At 42.9% G+C, this 21,489-nt stretch overlaps 1 protein-coding gene across 1 annotated transcript in view; it reads right to left on the minus strand.

Moving 5' to 3' along the window:
- Positions 1 to 21,489, minus strand: part of PCBD2 (pterin-4 alpha-carbinolamine dehydratase 2) — a 25,478-nt gene continuing 3,989 nt past the window's right edge. The window contains exons 3-4 of the mRNA XM_074883633.1: positions 3,394 to 3,474; positions 1 to 1,941 (exon numbers count right to left, since the gene is read on the minus strand). Coding sequence (XP_074739734.1) covers positions 1,846 to 1,941; positions 3,394 to 3,474 — 177 coding nt within the window. The 3' untranslated portion in view covers positions 1 to 1,845. The remainder of the gene's footprint in view (positions 1,942 to 3,393; positions 3,475 to 21,489) is intronic.

Genomic DNA, 21,489 nt, shown 5'->3' on the forward strand with positions numbered 1-21,489 from the left:
TTCAAAGGAGGAATTTGATTTTATTGGTTTTATTCAAACTGCACGCACTGTACATCAATATCTAACAACAGATTTTTCACAGTTCATTAGAGACATTGTCAGAACTTTAGGTGAAGCTCATTTCACTTCCCCACCAGTAACAGGATCCATCACAGCCCGGCTGTTTGTTTTAGTTTTATTCATTCCTCACAACAGTGACCATTTTCAAACCGCTTCAGGGAAACCCGCCGCTTTGCTGGGGAAAGGCACTTGGAAGCAAAGAACATTTGAGCACGTTGTCTGAATTTGTGTCTTTTTAGGTATTAACTTGATATCCCAAGTATGGCTACCGACAATAAACCCCAACATCTCATCTTGCTTCCTGCGACCAATTCACACATGACAGCGCACTTGCTAAGGATTAACAAAAAAATACCTTTCTTACTTTATTGACATGACTACTTGCATGGCAGCTAGTGGCATTTTGCATCCCAAATATCTGGGAGACCACACACCTCGCATATACATCCGATATAGATTTTGGCACTCGTGTGTCTCACATCTCGGTAGCTGGTAGCTGTGCCGTCGGTGTCATTCGAGCAATGCACTCAGGCATTTCGGAGGTGTCAATCTCCCGGGAGCTCCGCACCCAGAGCTGCTTGCAGGGCATGACGGTGCATGTTGGGGACACTCGGCAGAGCGAGAGGCCCTTCTACAAGCCTTAAGCAGGTTGAAATCTCCCTGCCGGCAGTGGAAATCTGTCTCAGTGAGGATCACAGGATAAAAACAAAGACTTTGAAACCACGGAAGAAATTATTTTAAACCTTGTCAGTGGGATCTGCGGCTCTTGGAACAACGTTTGCAATGAGTAATTGTAGCTACAAAAAAAAAAAAAAAAAAGGGTGAGCATAGCTTCAGCTGAGCCCAGCTTAGCAAGAATCCTGCTAATGCCGCTTCCTTCACCGCCGGCAGCTCTGGCCAGTGCTCCGGGCGCTCGGCCAAGCTACCCGCCCCCGATCCGGCAGGTACGGGAGCGTTACAACACAAAAAATGGCTCAATCCTGCAAGATGCTGCGCACTGACCCGGCCTAGCCAAGCACTTAAGCACTTACTTTGCTTAATGATGTGAGTGCAGGAGCTCACTGGGATTTTTTTGTATTTGCTGGACCAGTTTTCAGCAACTGCAGGTCCCAGGCCTGCATCTCAGATGGGGAATGGTTCTCCAGCATGCAGCAACACTTTTGCTGGATATGGCTCCTACGTTGTGGGTGCCAAAAGGGCAGATGGGTCCAAAGAGCCATTGGACGAGCACAGGAGAAACCTGTCTCATTGAGCTGCAACTCCAAGAAAACAGCAGCAGCAGCTTACACTGCTCTCACCAGCGTCCCTTGCACTTGCCACCGGTCACCGGCAGAGATGGAGGTGCCAAACCAGAGGGGACTGCCCCGGCCTGGCTGCTCTTATGCTGTTTGAAGTGCAGAGGTGTACAGATCTATAGGAGGAAAGCGGCCGGGTGCGGGGCAGGCTCCCCGGGCAGCAGTCACCAGCCTTGGCTCCCGTGGGCTTGGGGAACACCGACACGTGCAGGTGGGCTCCTGCCTTCATTCCAGTTTGTTTTAGTTTCTAGAAAACAATTGTTCAAAACTTATTTGTTGCTGCTACATCCTCATGCAGAGCCAGCGATGGCAAAGGACAAGCACAGGCACCCAGAGGGGTCTCAAGACTAAAGGCCAACAAAGCTAAGACACTCTTCTTATAAAGTATCTTGTCTCAGGGGTTTTGTGAAATTAGGGTTACAAGGCATGAGGGGTACCACTGAAATACAAAATATTGGTGGACCCTGTATTAAAGAGTTTTACATCTTGGTTACACAGAGGCAGCAGCTTTGTCAATAAACTGAGCCAGCTTCACATCTCTCTTGGTCAGTCCACCGCAGTCGTGGGAAATCAGAGTTATCTGAACCTGTCAAAAAGGAAAAGAACGGGGTTACAAAGCCATTTTGATCTCTGCCACGCAGGCTGAGCAGCAATTCATGGGGAACGCTGCGTGTCTCTGAAGTGAACTGGTTTTACACGATGCTCCCGGCGAGCTGGACACTCACTGCTCACATAAAGCAGAAGACGTTGTAGGTGAGGAGGCTTAACAGAGCCTGAAGTCTAACCAAAGCAAGCCCCTTCGCAGAATAAAACAGGCTTTGCACTTTTGGGTTTCATCCAAGAAGAGATGTCTGATTAAATAACTCATTCTTTACATTTAAATTCCACGGATCAGTTTCATGAAAAACCTGGGCCAGTGACCAAGCTGCCAACAGCCGAGTCAGGGGCTCACGCATTTTGTTAAAAACCAGCACCCTGAAGGTGAAAAAATTGTGAAGCTTGTTGCAGATTAATTTCAAAAAGAAAAACAAACGGACTGGTGCATTTTGCTATGACGCAGCTGCCTGCACGGGTTTGTTTAGACTAAGCCAGATGACAAGTTGGGCGTTACTTTGTCTTGCCTTTGACTGAGATTTTGGGAAGAGAGAAGAGGAAAAAAAAGGATAAATTCTGAATATTCTGGAAAGCTAAGAAAATAATGAAGAGTACGTGCTCAGGACTTTGTCCAGTGATCATTTAATGTTCCCTTAAACAGGGTGACCTAAAGGGGTGATGAGGAGGAGCCTGTGCTGGGATGTCCTGCTCTGGGGATGGTGGTTCCCAGCCACAGGCTGCTTGTCCACATCTCCTTTTAGTATCTTTTTAGCGGGATTGACATGTATTCACCAAATGTTAAAACAAACAACTCCATACAATGCAATGAGAAGTATTAGAATATAAAAATAAAGGGAGAGCCATAATTTCCCCTTTCACACAGCACCTTTCATTCGAGGGTTGCAGTATACCTCGTAACCCTTCTAAATACAAGACCACCATCAGTTAGGCAATATTATAAACAAATTTTATAAGCTGAGACATAGGAGTCTACAATTTTTAAAAAATCAATCCTTAGTTGAGACTGCCAGGCTCCTATTTAGGCACCTACACATCGACAGTCTGCTACCCTACACCGCTGGGCTCCTGATTTGTTGCACAGAAAGGAAGGAGACCTGGTGAGTAGTTTCGAAACAGTAATTTATTCAGGCTAAACAGGAGTTTAAAGGCTTCATTTCTATTTTTAGATGTCAGCCAGAGAGGTGAAGTGACAGGTCCAAACCATGCAGCCAGTAGCAATCGCAGAGAACTCGATTCTTGGTTCCTTACCATTACAAATATCTCAGCATCTCTTTAAAATCTCAAATCTCTTTTTATAAAGACACCACCTCTTTCCATCCCCTTATCTTGTACATAAGCTACAAAGAAAAGGCAGAGAGAAGGGACTGGTGGTTTGATTTCCTTAACTCGCCATGCCTGCAACTAGGGCTGATGAACACGTTACCTTGCTGTAGACATTAAACCATTCTGGGTGGTGATTCATCTTCTCTGCTTGTAGAGCAACGCGTGTCATAAATCCGAAAGCCTAAAGAGAGAAAGAGCAAAGAGGAAAATACTCCTCCATCTGCCAGGACTGGCAGTGGAACTGTAAGATTCACTCCAAAATCTCAAAAACTCCTAGAGATGCTCCAGATTGCTGCACCTCGGGTTTGTGTGTGTTAAAGGAGCATTTCACCTTCTCATGCCATCGATGCATTTCCTGAGACTGCTGAAATCATCCCCTTCAGACCCCTGTAAATCACTCTGCTCAATGTTACTTACTCCAGCATTCAGAGCCACTGCATGAGAGCAAAGACTTCACCTTTGGCATCCAACAGTGATTTTAAACATCCATCCCAAACCCCTCATCCCTTACTGCATCTTAGAAACGTGCCATTTCTATTTAAGCATCATGCCACAGTATTATTGATACTGCTTCCAGAAACACATCCTTTCATGTAACTAGCTTGCTATTTATTTCACTGGGGGGAGAAAGGCGGCAGGTGGGTTTGCCCCTCTGCTTTATGAGAAAATATTTTCACTTAAAATGAGTTAAAATGGGTCTCCCAATCCTCTGCCCCTATATTCGGCACGGCATGGTCCCCCAGGATGCAGCTTTTATCACAGGCTCAAGAAGAAAGTAATAGCAGGCTCTTGCCAAAATACTTAGGAGCAAATCACTGCACTGTAAAGAAAATTAGAATGTCCATGTAAATCAAGAATGCAATTACACAGCGGGGCCCAAAGGGCCTCGGTGCGTGAGCAGGACGCCTCTAAGTCAGCGGGCTTTGTTCATACCGAGCTCCATCCACCGGGGTTCAGGACCTGAATTAACATGCAAAGCTAAAGTAACATCCACATTATAGTCTGGTTCGTATTATAATACAAGCTCAAAAAACCCTACCTGATTTAGATAGTTTTTTAGTGCTAATTTATGGAAGAGAATGTATATGGCCCACATTCCACCAAGCGATGGCCATTTCAAACAAACATGTGGTCAATGAATAACATATAATGGTTGATAATAGTTTCAAGTCTTTTTTCCTCTCACAAATTACAAAAACCTTTAAGTAAAAAAAAAGAATTGATGCCTGGATGAAGTATGACTTTGTTAGACGCTTTGCCAGTCAAATGAATGCGAACGTTATAATCAGAGAAAATCATTCCAATGAGGTTTGTCATTTGGAAATCACCAAACTGTCAGCAATTAAAAAGCTTTTTTCTTTGACCCAAGAGCATTCCAAAATTCAGGAAAATCTAACTTCCCTTGAAGCTCTCACTCGGTTTAGTTTTACTTCGAGTGAACAATTACTTTTAAAAATTTGCAAATGTTTCAGCAGCACGCTTTGAAACAGCTGCAAGTTGTGCATTAGATGTTAGCAATGATTTGGAAAACTTCTGCATTAATAGTGCTGAATGATATTTGATTTAAATGTTTTTAGAGTGTCCATGGGCTTAACAGGAATGCTATTTCCAACCCAGCAATCGATACACAGAAATGTTCCCAAAAGTTTAAAACAGCAACGCATCTGCAACTAGATTGCCTTTGTAAAAACAAAAAAAGAAGGGAAAAAATAGATTAAATTTGTGAAAACCCCTACCAGGTTCATGTATGCTCTACCAGTGTCTGTCTGTCCATCCCAGGAACTCACCCACCCATGTATATACACAGGTTACAGGACACAAAAGTCATTGATTGTGTGACAACAAGCATCGCAGTCAGAGCAAACTACGCAAGCAAATGAGTCTACGAAATTAAACTGCTCTGCAGACCTTCCTTCACGCTTTGTGATAAATCCTCCCCATCAGTGGACCACCAAATCCCCCCGATCAGTGGACCACCACAGCAACCCACTGCCTCTTCCCCTGCAGACAGCAAAAAGTCTCCAGCTGGATAAAATGGACATTGGTCTTAAAGCTGTTCATCCTCCCAAAGAGTGCTCAACTTGGGGCTGTCTGGGTCACCAAACGGAACTAATTGTGGTGCAGGGGACCCTGCCCAGAACAGGACCCGCTTCTCGTTGCTCCAGCTGACCACAACTGGCCCAGCCAGGGCCGTCTGGTGTTAGAGCAAAGGACAAAGCACACACATCCAGGAGGCATGCCCGCCTCCCTGCATGCCCTGCTCTGCTCAGAGACGTTCTCCCTCATTGCACATTACCCAAAGCAACTTACTGCTTGTATTTTAGTTTATTTTAATTATACATGAAAAGTATCTCCCACTAAGAAAATGAGCTACGGTTCTACCGAGCAATTTCACCAACGCAATCTCCATTAAGGTCCTAAATACTTCCTTTGCTAATTAAATGAATTGGAACGCTATTGTTTATGAATCACCTTTATATTTGTAGAGCCTTAACCTTTCTTTGGGAAAATACAATTGGGTCTGGAAGGAAAAGATATTTAGGTTTGATTAGATATGAAAACACTATTACATAAGATCAGTTTGGACATTTCTTCACGTCTTGAAACTTGATCAGTAATTTGGTCTAATTGGTGATCAAGGAAACTATCTTGTGATCAATTAAAGTAATTACCACATTCCGGCAACGCAACCAACCTTAATTTGAGCAGGAGTCTGCATTTCTTCAACTTTAATTAAAAATAATGAAAATTATTATGCAGTCTGCAGTGCAAGATCATTGTCAAGACTGCACTGGTGGGCAGAGTTTATCAGACCATCACACATTTCTTGATGAAAGTGGGACAAGTACTTTACTCACAACAGTAAGATCCAACACAGTCTTGACTTTCACTATATTAATAACAGAGATCTGCAGCCCCTTGGCCACTAATGAGAACTTTTTCAGATTTTTTCCTTCAAAAATAAAAAGAGAGGAGAAAGAAAGGATTTGTGCATTTTCTAGAAGCCATAAAGAAGTATCAAAAGAGGCTTTGATGTATTAAATACTATAAAGTATTCTGATATTGCAGTAATAGGCACATTAGGTAAATATTTTCAACCTAATCCTTTTAGGACATTTGGGCTAAAATAACATCCAGACATTACTCTAGATAAGTACATTGTGTCATCCAAGCAACAGCAGACTGCAGAGTCCCTACAACGAACCACGAAGAGCAACAGGAGCAGCAATGAGTGAAGCAATTCTGTACAGACAAGGAGATGCCTTGGGTGTGCCAGTCCATCTCTTCCCTTCATGTCTTTTAAGATCGTGAAAGAAGGAACTAAAAACTAACAGTGTTTCAGTTCACTTCTAAAATGTTTTTTAAATACTAGCAGCCATAGTATGTCTCCACGAGATAAAAATCAGGGCTACTCTTAGAAGAACAGGTTAACCTAATTAAAAAAAACCCAGATCAAACTTTTAAAAATTCAGCTGTCACATAATGTTTTGGGACTGGCCAAACTGCTTTTGAAAGTGACAAAATATGCTATCACAAAATAAAAACTAATGCACCTTCTGTTGCCTGAGAATGGGAAAACCAGGGCCAGACACTTTGCTGTCAGAAGTGGGAGGAAAGATGAAATTCCATCCGGCCCTCTGCACCGCACAACGCTGCACGGCTCCAGGAGAACTGCGGGATCCCGGAGCTAATCTGCTATTATTCTTCCTTTCACACTTCTTAAGCAAGGAATCAATTCATCTTAATACTTTTTAAACATGCTGCTTTTGTACAATGCTTGCCAACATTATCTTGATGAGTTACACATCAAAGGAACACAGGTCGATATGTCGTGCTAATACATCACCCACCCGTGAGTCCCCAGTGATGGATTACCCCCGTGCATCTCCAGAACAAAGCAGCTGACAGTACTTGACTCAGAAGTGAAGATATTCAAGAAAAACAGCTGAAAGGCTCAACAATATAACCATACACACTTTTTATTTATTTGTTTTAAAATGCGTAGGCTATGAAGTGCATACCCAGGCTTCTTAAATCCTTCGGACACTCAGCCAAAGAAACCATATGCTAATCACAAGTACATTAAGGTTTCTGCCTCCCATCTGTCATTATAACACTGAAGGTAGCATTAACCTTGACCTTCGGCAGTGCGAGGGCTACCTGTCTTCCCTTCTCCACCCACTCAGGCTGCATCTGTATCATTTATCAGTGGGAAATGAATAAAGAAAACAAGTTATAGTGACATTGTCATACAAGGCAAGAGATGACTACGCCTCACTCATTTGCTTTTCATTCACCCGAGTAAAAAATACCCAGTATGCAGCACGTGTTCTCCTTAGCAGTTTGACACTTAGAACAACAATAAACTCAAATCATTAAGGTTCACTTCCAAACTGCAGAAGCTTTCACATATCCAGCTGATTTTACCACCTAACAGTAAGCTATGGACCAACAGATAAAAGGAAAAATCTCTTTGATGTCGAGCTATTTTCACACAGAATCATCTCGCCTGGAAAAGCCCTTGAAGATCCTCCAGTCCAACCATTAACCTCACACCAACCGTTTCCAACTCCACCAGATCCCTCAGCACTGGGTCAACCCGACTCTTCAACCCCTCCAGGGATGGGGACTCCCCCCCTGCCCTGGGCAGCCCATTCCAACGCCCAAGAACCCCTTCTGCAAAGAAATCCTTCCTAAGAGCCAGTCTGACCCTGCCCTGGCACAGCTTGAGGCCATTCCCTCTTGTCCTATCTCTTGCTCCTTGGTTCAGGAGACTCATCCCCCCTCTCTGCACCCTCCTTTCAGGGAGTTGTAGAGGGCGATGAGGTCTCCCCTCAGTCTCCTCTTCTCCAGACTAAACCCCCCCAGTTCCCTCCTAATTTTAAGTTACGTTTATCTAGTCACGAGGGTTTAACTTAAATCTCGTAACTGTGGTGCTCTCAAGAAAAATGCAGGGTTTGTTTTATTTTAATTCTATTTACTCCATTAAGAAAGACTTTTACCTTACAAACAGGCAAAAGTCATCACCCAAGGCCACACTCTTCATCTGAAAGTGACAACGTGGTTAGAACGCAAAAAAAAAAGGAATCCAACTAGTATTTAGGAAGGTGATGGCAGCATAGGAGGACTGGTATTCATTCTCAAAGCCATGTGCCCATTCTGGGATTCTTCCCTGTTGGCATCATCAGGCTACATGAGCCATCCCCAGGGACACTGGATCCATATGGCTTTAGATATTTTCCTCTTTTCTTCTTCTTTTTTTTTTTTTTTTGGCCTTGTCTGAATTCATCCATGACAGAAACCAGGGGAACACCTTCCCATTGTTTTTCCTCTTTTTAATAGAATTCCAAGAACAGTGGGACAGTCCTTAAGAATGCAACTAAATCATGTCCCAAAACAGAGCTAAACTCAAGTTATTCACATCCCCATCTGTCCAGTGAGAGTGCAAGTCACGGACAAGCTGGCTCAGGCGTCGTGTCCGCGTTTCCCTACTCCTTCCATCCCACCCCATCCAGGCACGGGCAGCCAGCAGGGTCTGAAGGTGAACACCACCTAACAAACCACCGGTACAGACTGTTTTTTCTCCTCTTTAATAGCTCGAGCAGCAAAATATTGTGAATGCAGCCAACTGTCCCATTCCCTAAGCATCAATCGGGACTGGGGAAAGCAGTAGTCTGAAGGACACTCGTAAAGGGAAAGGATGGAAGAGGAATACTACAGACATAGCAGGATGTGCTGAGATGCCATTTCTGTCTTCACAACAAAATGTGAAACTGTAAAAAACCCACAACTACAATTTCCAACTTAATTGTCTATGCTTGTCTGTGTTTACAATATTCTTTTAAAATCCAGAGCTGACTGCTTGCATCCCCCATACTTATCTGCACACATCATTTATACAAAAGTGAAATGCTGCTTTGAGCTCTAAAAAAAGTTACCTATTTATATTCATATTATAGCTGTAAACACTGCTCTCCATGTTAGATCTGCAGTGGCATGTGTGAAAACCTTTACACCATGTTCTACAAAGAATGGTGTTTCTGTCTCCCAACACTTGTTTACAATTATGTCGGTGAAGAAACTAGCTCGCCAGCTCTATATCAAACATTTTTGACAGCAAAAGCACAAACACTGATCTATTCTAAGTAGTTTGCCACTCTATGTAATCTTGGAAAAGGCATTCTTGCCTTTGATTCTAAAAATGTTTATACTTCATACATTATGCAAATAGTTTTTATATATTAAGAAATAATGCAAGCAAAGCTCAAGTTAAATTAAATTCTTCAACAATAACCTTGCCAAAGCACTGATTTTCCTATTAAAAAAATTATTCCAATTTGTTGATCTTACATTGGATGAAACATACTGTAACAATCTTCATAATTTATGTCCTGTTGGGACACTATGATTTAAAGTAACATAATACAGACCAGCATCACAGCTAATCTAAACCACCTGACCAGATAAACAACAGTTTCCCCTTCTCTCTTCATTGAGGGTATTTCTGTTTATTGTCATATGATTTACCAATTTGAAGAACATGAAGAATAAATGGAGGCAAAGAGAAGCGGAGCTCGGAGGCATGGCCTTTCCTCAGCAGGGACGTTTCTCACACAGGTACCGGTACAATGTCAAGAGCCACAGGAGGTGACAGAAGGCAATTTCAGGAATGCTGTCCCAGGAAATGCCCAAACCGCTCGCGGTGGAGGAAAGTTTACGCTCGCTCGGCACAATCTAGACCAGGTGCGACACTAGACGTGACGCGGTCCTGATGATGCTTGAGATTCAGCTCTCCAAAAGAGGTCTGAGGCAAAGGCTTCATCTTCCAAGCTCAGCAGTGACCTAAGATATGATGTCACTCTGTCATAGAGCAGGTGGAAGCATAATTTGCCCTGTCTGAGATTCAACCGGTCTCAAAAACAAAATACAAATCTGCTAAGGCCAAGGGACGTGGATCAATGCAAGCAAAGGGACTAAGAGGAAGGTAGAGAGCACTGACCTGCTCTTAAAGCCTTCTCCTTGCTTTGGTTTCCTCTTCCCCTCACGCTCACCAAGTGTGTGAAATACCCTCGTGTGCAATCTCCACAAGTATCTTTTCTAAGCCTGTTTATATCAGGATTTTCCTAACTGCTGATTTTAGACCTATTTTTCTCTTATTGGTGATAATATGACACAAAATGTTATACCTATTACCTTCTTCCTCATCACATCTTGACTTTTCCAGCAGCTTCGGATCATTTTTCCTATTCTCATTTTTATTACAGTAACTGATCGCACCTGGGTTTCATGAACAGAAAGCAGGTAATATTCTCGGTGATTCAATGAACAGACTTCACACCAAAATTAATCACCCATTCCACCAAAAAGATTTATAGACTTGATGGAGTAGAAGTGAGAGAACATGGAGATGTCTTAAGGCAGCATAAAAACTTCTTTCTGGGAGTGATAAAAGTTTCAAGCCTAGACTCCACTGGGTCAATGCAATCATATTACAAAATACATTCATTTGCTTATAGGTAGATAAAAATAATTATAGTGGCCCATAAAGACTACTGCAAAGTAAATGGACATCCTAAATCCCAACCAAATCTGGAACAAGGTTGCATGGTATTTGTGATATACCACTTCATATAGAAATATTAAAAATGAATGGGTTTTTTAAGTTTTTTCCCCCACTTCCAGCTCCTTAGCACTCAAGGCAAACATAGACTTATAAATATTATTTTATTTCTTAAAAAATGTAGATCCCTAAATTAGATTTTTGAGAAAAAGAAGGAAAATAATCCCAGGTTTCGCAACTGAACTGGGACATGGAAGAAAACCTCCAGCAATGTAGTCAGCTAAATGTGGCTCTCCACCTCCCAAGCCATTTTTGTGTGCTTTGTGCTTAAAAATGGAATATAAAGCTTGCACTTAAGAGGTTTACACCAAATAAAATAGCTATTTCAAGAAACATGACTTTTTAAAATGAGCTTTTTGCACCCTACCTAAAAACATTAAATAATACAGTGAAGCCCCCATTAACTGAGCACCTGCTAAAGCAATCAGTCACTTAAAATAATAAACTCTCTTGGCTGCGCAACTGAAAGAACAATGATAATTTTACTTGTTAAAGCAAATGTTTGGCCCAGCAAATCAAACCCCTGGCTGTACTGTAATAAAGCCATCACAAAACCCACTATAAAAATAAACTAGTAACAAGGTGCCGTTAGTCCCCAGTTCCAACCTTTTGAATTCCGGCACCCGAACCCTCTGCTGAGGCACTCTGCTCGCCGCCGCGCCTCGTGCTGCACAAGGACGCTGCCGCTCGGGCAACGAACCATCCCCGATCGCACGGTGCCAGCCCACGGCATGAAGCTATTGTAAAACAGGCCAAATAAGAATTAACTTAAGTGAATGCTCCACTTCAAAAAGGTGCTCAAATCCTCTTTTATAGAGCCCAGGTACGGTGTAGAAGAACATTATCCCATCACACCACGTTTTGGATGGAACAGATCTGGCGACAGCAGAACAAAATACTACTATTTTCCCCAAAGTTTCTTTTGACTAGTATGTGAAGGAATGATTTCATTCTGTAGACATAAAAGTGAAGTTCACATGCCATACATGCTGTTGATAACATGGGGAGAGCTCAGACAAAATTCTCCTTGGTCTTTTGGCCAAGATTACACGTACTACCAGTTTAATATCCAAGATCTTCTCTGCTGAGTGTCCAAGGGCAATCATATCCTGCCTCTGATAATCCTCTAAATCTCTGCCATTTATGATCCTAAGAAAACATCAAAGAGTGATAAGAAAGGCATTGCTTTATGATGGATTACAAGAAAAAGCGGCTGGTCTCATGACCATTTCATCTTCCACTATCCTACCCACTACACTGTCAGCGTTTTCGGTTGGGTTTGGTTTTTTAAAGACAAGGTCAGTAATTCAAACATGTGACAGAGAAGTCGCGATGGAGGTGTAAGGGATTTGGAGAGGTCTTCTGACCACCCTCTTGGCCAAGCCAGAATCTAGAAATACCTAAAGCTGTAAAATAAAGCAAAATAAGGAACATTTACTGCAGGTCCAGTGAGGGAATCATTTCACTCAACTGAGCTGCTGAAAGCGTCCTACTGCATTTTCAGAACGGGTCTTCATGTTTGGACACCTCTTGTAGTAGAAGAGAGTAGATGCTACATGGGGGCAGTGAACACAGCAGGAGACTTTCCTGGGCCAGCACTGGCAGGCTTTTCATTTATACTGCACTACAAAATTCAAATATTATCCTGTAGACAGACATTTCAAGTCTAGAAGTGACAGATCCTTTGGAAAAAAGAGTAGGAGAGAGCAAGCATCTTCCCAGACATGTTTCTCTTTGGAGCATCCTTCAACCCCCGAGCAGCTGGGTACCTTGCCTGATTTGCCGTGCCCACTGTTCCCTGTGGGATCTGTAGGTCACCTAGACCTGTGCTTCATCTCCTGTCTCTGGCATTTGGAAGAATGGCTGGAGCATGGAGAAATGGACAGAGGCAGCTATGTTAAGCTACATTATTAAGAACAAGGCTCACTTAACTGCCAATAATTTAGGCAGACAGCCTACACTTAACATTTCCAACCATCTTCAGACCCCTCCGTGTGCTCCAAGCACATGCCTGGAAGTGGCAGAGTAGTTTGAGAGGTTCCATGGTTTTTTTGCTGGTTGTTTTTTTACTAAGACACAAGGGTTCCTCTGGGCAACCCACACCATTCATACATCGGTACATCTGGAAATGGAGAGGTGGGCTCACAAGGGGAGACAAATGCTAATTCTGAGTCCTCCAGGGAATGTCAAATTCGTATGAGCACACCACAAAGGGAAACCCTTTGTACACCTCTGGTTGTTTATTAGATTGGATGCATGTGGACACAAAACATCCTGGGCTTGTAGAGCTAACAGTATTTTTCTTTGCTACAAGCACCCACCCGCTGTATCACAGAATAAAGATTTTCCCAACCAGGGACACCTTGATCATACACAGGCATATACTCAACTGCCTACTGTTATTCCCATCACAGCACAAGAAAAATCACAGTAGATCATGGAATTGGGACTTTCCCCTCTCATCCTAGGAAAAAAAAACGTTTTCCTACAAAGCACCCTTAGCACTAAATAAACTCAATGGTGCGGCGCTGACTCAGCACAGGGCTCCCCACTCATCAGTGTGTTCCCCACCAAACCCCTCCAAGATGTCACAGCCAGCTTTATGTCTGTCCAAAGCAACTTTACATCTCAGCCCAACAAAATTAAAGGAGGATAAGGGCAAGGGGAGGAGGAAGAAGTGAAGCTATACCCCCCCCCCTGCCCCCCTGCCAAATCTATGTGAAGTGGGTTTGCAGCTTTATAAAAGAGGAATAAAAAAATCACACTCGCCTCACTCTGATAAACCGCGGCCCTGCCAGTGGCTTTTCAGAGCAGATGTAATGTTTTAGCCAAACGTGATTGTTTGTGAAAGAAATAATTCTGATCAAAACCCGAAATTGCAGCCAGCAGAAGTGCTGCACTTCGTCACGTTAATCCGCCCTGACGGGGAGCGGCGAGCGGAGATTCCTACTGCGAGAGGAGCAGATGCGAAAGGTCAGCGCTGGCCCGCGACTTCAAAACCCTTAACGTGTAAAACAGTGTGCATTAAAGCCTGAAACGGCTCACCGCGGGATTAACGGATGTCCGCTAAGTGGGTTTGATGTGCTTTTGGTGAGTAATGGTTAATTTTTAAATAGGGGCGTTGTTGTTTTATTTTAGTTTATTCTGCCAGCCAGAGTCCATTTTTAATTACAACTGCAGAGAATAATATCCCAAAGCGTGTCTCTCCTTCATGGGAGTACGAGAAAGTGAGAGCTGCTGGTGTAAAAGGCAATTTATGGTTTGAAAATATAGTCGGGCGTTATTCCAAAAGCAAGGGGATGCAAAAGGTTAAACAACCATCTCAGCGAGATGGGCTGTTTGCATTTAATCTTTCCAGCACCCCCAGTAAAATAAATTTTAATGCATGAAGAGTTGCAAGATGCCAGGTTTCCTTAACTGAAAAGGTAAAAAAATTATTCTGAGTGACCATCTTCTTCAGAAAAGGCAGCATCGGTCTTACTTGCATTGTCCCAAACGAAGGTGTCCAACTGAATTCAGACCCATTGAACTTTCCATTTATTTTCCAAAGACCAAATTGTAGTTAAAATCAAGTTGACCTGCTCACATTTGCTCTTTCAGTACAAATGTACGGCAGTCCTGCCTGCATGGCTGATATAACGTGTGTTCTGTTTAATTCAAACAGAGTGAACAATCAATTTGTGCAGCTGCAAAAAAATAGAGAAACATTTCTTCTACTCCAAATCTACAAGACAGCTTGTGAAATCCAAAAGGCATTTTGACAAATAATTTCTTTTGCACTTTCAGACCAATGCACGCAACAAACGTAAGGCAAATGCTGTAATAATTTTTACTTGAGTGATAATAAATCCATCTTTTAAGGAAAGCCAACTGGAGAGCAGCCCAAAGGTCAGCTGGGCAGATTTAAGCAGTGGCCTGCTCAAATGGAGATACAACAGGTCTACTCGGTGGGGAAAACTCAGCCATTAGAAACACCACCCCCCCAAAAAAATTATAAACAATAAAATAATGATTTATTCTAGGGAGAAATATGACTTAGCTTACCAAGAAAATGAGCATCCCTAATTACAGTTAAGTCACAAGAAAAATTAAACTGATGCAACTTCTACAACACCTGGGATGGGACCTCTTGCATGACGAAGGAGATGAAGGACACGTGCCCACTCTGAGTCTTCAATTTAAACATGGTAAATTTTATTTAAATACGATTAATGTCATGACACTTGAAATAATCTTGGCAGCCTGATACCGGTGGTAGTGCCTTGATACTATAACGGTGACACCGGTAGTGTAACGGGACTTGTCACAGGCAGGTGGGACGTGAGGGTGGTGGGATCTGTACACACAGACCCTGGCTGAAGAGGAGTACGAAGAGGAGCGACCACTGCTCACCCCCTGCTTGACTTTCATCAGGCATGAATTTCTCACACACATTACAACCGTGAAGTTGTAATGAAGGGACTGAGGGACAAAACGATGGTTCCCAGACATACAAGGAAAGGCTAATTGTGAAGGACTTTAAAAGACATGAGGCTGCTGATGCACTAAGGCAACTCTATTTGAAACAGAAAAAAGTTGCCAAGTGCAAAACACTGGTCTGAAAATATTCTGGAGCACTGGCTGACTTTACATATGGTTTTGTACCCCGCCAACCACATTGACCATGAGAAGAAAATAAATCCTTTATTTCCCAACTCCCAGCACCGAGGATTTAATTTCTGCCCAGATACAACCTAATTACATATTTCTACCTCTACGGACTTCCCAGTTTTGCAGAATTTCCCACCGCTGGCTGCCAGTTAACTGGAAGCATCACTGGATACAGGACACACTGACCAAGGCACCGGTGCCATCTCCTCCTCCTAGGCCACAGAAGGAGACTCATAACCTCTCCTTTCGTGTCACCCAGACCCCGAGCTCCCTGCCTTCTGCAGGCAGGGCCAGGCAGCGGTGCAGGCAGGTGGACCATGTCCAGTTCCCACAGCTGCACCTTGACCTGCCGACTCAGAGGTGAGAGTGTTATTTACCCAGTCAATCACAAGAATAAACTCAAGGAAGGTGTGACCATCCAGGAATCATATATTTTTACTGTGCTCCGCTCCGAGACACTTGAGCCAGTTCATTCACTCCGTTTCAGCCTGCAGGTTAACCTCTGTCAGTCCCGAAAACTTCACTATCAGTTTCTAATAAAGGAAAATGTCAACAGGCAGATACGCCAGAAATTCATTATTTTCAGGTACAAAGATTTTCTCAACTCCGTAAATCCACCCATAAATAATTCTGATTTATTGTAAATCGGTTATTGTATTCATAAACGCAGGGAAGTTAGTGAACAACATAACTACCACAAGAAATACTTTCATAACTTTGCAGGTGCACAAATCATAGCATATGGGAGAGGACTCAAAGGATAATGGAAAACGAAGCAGTTTAGGAAAGACTATATGAAAACCAGCACCTACCTAGGCGGATAAAAAAAATAATTTATTTTCATTCGACAGGCAATCTAATGCAAAACTCTAGCAGAGGGAGCAAGGAGACCAATACTACATTAACAATAGCAACCACCCCCCCAACCGAAAGAAAACAGGTTCGTCTTTTGATTAGCAGAAGTGACAGTCAGGGGCTGAGGCTGCTCAGGCTTTGAGGTTAAACACAACTGACATAAGCTGCACCTGAATCCAATCAGTCCCTGGGCTCTGAGAAGATTCACACGCGAGGACTAAATTTGTCACAAATGGGTTGGTTTCCGATCCTCCTGTAGCCAGCTTGCTTTATTCTGACCCCCATTTAACAAATCAACTTAATGGGCACTGGGAGTGCTATAAAACTTAACAATGGAGTGATTTTAACTTTTAAAATATAGTTATGAAGCAAAATGTTGGAGAGCTCCTTCAATACTGGAAATCAAATTAAATCTAGACATTTTTTAACAGTCTTGACAGATATAATCCTAGTTACCATGTAAATTTATGGTAAGCTGCTGTGATATTAGCCACAGGTGCTACTTTTAATATATGGCCCGCATCTGGCTGGGAATAAAATTTCTCAGAGGACTGAAAATGACCTCACTATCAGACAATGGAGAAGAAAAAAACCACAAGACCACTGTGGCATATAAAAAGCTGGAGATGTGGTCCACAACCGAATATTTAACATAAAATTCATTTTAACTCTGCAGATTGTAGGTTAAAGGATATTGTGTTTTCAATACGTAAAAGGCGTGGACGTATTTCAGCCAAACAGGCAAAAGATTAAGTACATAAAGCGGCAATGAAATACACTGCCTACGTATATAAAAACAAATTTTCCAATCTTTGATCAACACAGAAGACAAAGCAATGTGCCAGGAGTTGAAAAAGGAAATCTCAACCACAGGGACTGGCACCAAGTACCACCATCAAAACAAATAAAGAATATTCATTACATATCCTACGAAATTCATTCGGATGTGCAACTGATAATACAACACGGAAGATCAGTTTAAAGGAGCAAATGTGAGCACGTCTCCCTACAGCTAAAAGAAAACAATTGGCATTTCAATGGGGGGAAAAAAGGCATCTATCATAACGCACTCTGTCTGATTTTTTTCCCCTGGACTTCAAGCAAGAGAGCTAGCAAATTTGGAAAGGAAATGCAAAGTGAGAATAATAATTTATTTAATAGTTCTAGATTTTTTACACCTCTTTAAGTAAGTTCTCAAAATCCAAGACTCCACAACTGCAATGAAACACATGCGCTTCTACTCTCGCTGCACACCGTCCTCCAAAGCGTTTCCTTACCATCCCCTCCGCTCACGCTCATCTTTTGCCTGTGTCCTGCAGCCCCAAAACACAAAAAGTATTTAAAATAGCTTTTAAAACTCTTAGAGCATTTGATTTCCTGTCATTTTATAAAATGACGTTAGAGGTCTTACGGAGACTTCCTACATGATTTTTTTTTTTCAAAAAACAACCTTAATTAAAAACTTACCCTATAAAAGAAAGCAGCTGTAAATGCTGAACCTGACCATCAGCAAACATGCCCACCTCTGTAATTTCCTAACTGCATTTTCTGCCTTTGCGTGATTACCTAAGGAAATGCAATCACACAGGCAGTTGCCCCTTAAACCCTCTGGTCAAATCCAACCAACTTTGACAAGAGACATGGAAGTCTCAGAGTTAAGATGTTCCTGCAAATTTGGTGAAAATGAGCAGCTGGGTAAGGGACCCAATCGGAGCACTCAGCACCCCGCACCCAGAGCCCCCCGCTGCCTGCCCAGCCCGGGACTGGGCTTGAGACAAATCTGGGGGCAATTCAGATTTTTAAGACAGATCTGTCCCCTTTGCAGGCTCAGCCCTCTGGAGGTGTACTGACCTGAAATTCTGAGAAAATCCCAGGAAATTCCTGAGATACAGGCCAGGACATCAGGGTCCTCAGCAACCCTTCCCTCCCTCAATGACCAACCCTTAACATTAGTCCCAATGTTTCTGCAGCTTCTTTTCTGAGTTTGCAGAACGATAATTGGGAGAAGTTACCGGCATGGTCTGGAGGTGTAAATTAAGTTTCTACCCCCTTTTTGGATTTTGTTTGGGCAGACTGGAAGCAGAAAGCTTGCTCCACAGCTGGAAGAGAAACGTTTTTTTTAGGGTCAACATAGCACTGAGGGATACGGTGTAGCTGGGAACTGTCAGTGCTAGGTTGACGGTTGGACTGGATGATCTTCAAGGTCCTTTCCAACCTAGATGATTCTGTGATTCTGTTTTGTTTCAGCAGCACAAAGACATGAACGGACAAGAGCGTGCTTTCTTGATGCTACAAAGGCCCAAAAGCCTTGCTAGCAGTTTTTCTCTTCCCTGCAGACAGGGAAAGAGGCCCTGAATAAGGTCCCTGAGGTGGCTGTGAGCTTTATGGAGGCTCACGGGCACCCAGACGCGTGGCAGGGCTCAAGACTTGCCATGGATGGGCCGAGCCCACCTGCTCTCCAAGAGCTTGCTCACAGCCAGAGATTTCTGCCATGACCCTCACGAAAAGCGACTCAAGCAGGGAGCTCTTGAGCAAGCACACCCGAGCAAGGCTCCTGGAGGTAAAAGACTGATTTTTAACTTATCGCTGTTCAACAGTGGCAATAACATGTGGCAACTACAAGGCGTAAGGAAGAACAGATGCATCGGTGCGATCAACACAGCTCCTCCAGACAAGGCGCTCTCCTCTACACTTGAGTTGCGTTTGCAGTTTTTCCCCCACCATTGGTGTATTTTATATTTTATACAAGATGCAGAACACCCACCCACCAGCAGCCTGTCTCATGCTAAAGGCAACGGGAACACGGAGCAGCAACCACCACCCAGCACCAACACGGCCCAGTCCAACGCTGCCCAGTCCAGTACTCCAGGACTGGTGCATGGTGGGCACCCACAGCAACGTAACTAACAAAGGACTTCCAGCTGGGATCCCAGGCTGGTTTCCAGCTTGTTTCAGAGAATTATACCTCCAAAGCCCATTTGCATGAAAATGTATCTTCAGACTAACAAACAGCACCAGCGCTTTCAAGTTCTGGGTTACAAACTAATTCCATAAGCCACAAGTGTCATTAGATTGTCAGCCTTACAAAGGCAGCCCACTGCTGATCGCTTTTAACCGAGCTAATCTCAGCCTGAAAGCTTCAGGAATCTAAATAACTCTTGTTTCACAGAAGTTCCATTTCATTCTCATGCTGAAAATAATATACATAAACCAAGCTCATGTCTACACATTTGCACGACTTTATAATAAAAGTTGTGTTTATATTCTTAACATCTGTTGACATACACAGACTTTGTAAACCTGGCATAGATTTTAAAGCCACAGAATTTTCCATGCATCATGAACATTATCTGAGAGAAGCAATAAAAAAAAGCAATGAATACATGAATCATACCAATATCATCTGCAAAACATAAATCTGAAATACCTTTCATGTCAGCTCAACTACTCTTTTTTTTTTTTTTTATACACACCTGATTTTACGCCATCTGTAAAAGGGCAGCAGGAAGATCACTGAGGAAATGATATTTCTCAGTCCTTCGACTTTTACTAAATACTCGCACTTTAAATAATGTAAACAGAATATTTATTACATGAAATGAAAGAAGTTGTACCTACAGGTTAATTTTTTTTCACTGTACGACTAAATTCTCCCAAAGTACCATGCAGGTATGTAGCTCCGCTTTTGTCATTTATTCCCTAGGTCATAATAAACACAATATTTAATAACAGTTATTATAAATACAAGCATCAATAAGCATCCATGCTTAATTTTAATTTACTTTCAGCTTCAACTTATCAAAAGGCAAATACTTGCTCTCTAACACCAGCTCTGAACATCCCTTTGGGATCTGCACATTGAGCCCTTTCCTGGACTACGGTAACAGGAACAGGTTCTGCCCTCCACGCTGTAAATGGGGACACTGGGGCCAGTTCCTACAAACCAGCAGGTGAAATTCTGCCCTCAGATATTCACATATAACCTTGATCCAAGCAGAGCTGCACAGAGGACCCACATGCCCAGCTTGTTCTCCCAGCTGGACGCAGAAAGGTCAGTTTTGAAGCTAATTCCCAGCCTCTGCTCTTGTTTCTGCCTTACCTGACATCCACAAAGGGTAATGAAAAATGAAGGAGACTGCACCAATATCTCCCAAACAATTCAAGCGGCAATTTTTTTTGAGTACCCCTTCTAAGATGACATCTACTAGAAGTATAAATGTATACATCATTTACTAATAAGCATATTTAAACATACGCAACTTCCTATACTGGTATGTGCTTCATCAATCTTCAACTTAGGAAGACATATGGATATCTATGTATGTTGTCAGATAAATCTACACAGTCAAAAACCCACAACTTTGTAAATTTTTGCCAAAGCAATGGGTTTTCTAGGTATCTGCTGGCACAGCACACTGAGTTGTCTCTTGACCTGTCTGTTGGCACGCTGCCTAAGTCCAGCTGATCAAATTGACTTATTTACAGCATGCAAACCCACTTTTTAATTAACTCTGGGAGAAAAAAAGTCATTTCTAGTTGTGCTGAACCAACAAAGACGTTGACCGTGTCCCGGCAGAGATGCCATTTCATGACTATTCGAAGCACAAAGGCTGAAAATCTCCACTCTTCCAAGGGTTACTTCTATCTCATCGGTGTCAAATGTGCCGGTCTCTCCCAGTTGCTCCAGCTCCGAGCTGCCTGCACATCTCACCAAGGTTTCATGTGAGCTCCCTCTCATGGGCTTCCCTCCTTCGTTGCCCTCTGAATTGTTTGATACGGTTCTATTTGTTCTGTATTAACGTTCAGGTTTGAAGTGCAATCCAGGAAAAAATGTACTCGGGGCTCTGGGCATGCTCCCTGGACCAGCACCATCCTGCTCGTGAGCTGGATTTTTCTGCAGGTGTTTTCTCTTTGGCTTTTGCCCAGCTCAGAAGGGCCGGGACCACCTCACCCACCTTCTCTATACTGCCTGGGCTTTCCTTATGGTGACAACTACTGTCTGAAATGGCAAAAAAAAAAAAAGAGCCAGCCTTACAAATTGTTGTTAATCTAGCTCACTGTGATTTCTTA

Source organism: Strix uralensis, chromosome 14 (genome assembly GCF_047716275.1).
Source record: "Strix uralensis isolate ZFMK-TIS-50842 chromosome 14, bStrUra1, whole genome shotgun sequence".
Classification (NCBI taxonomy): Eukaryota; Metazoa; Chordata; class Aves; order Strigiformes; family Strigidae; genus Strix; species Strix uralensis.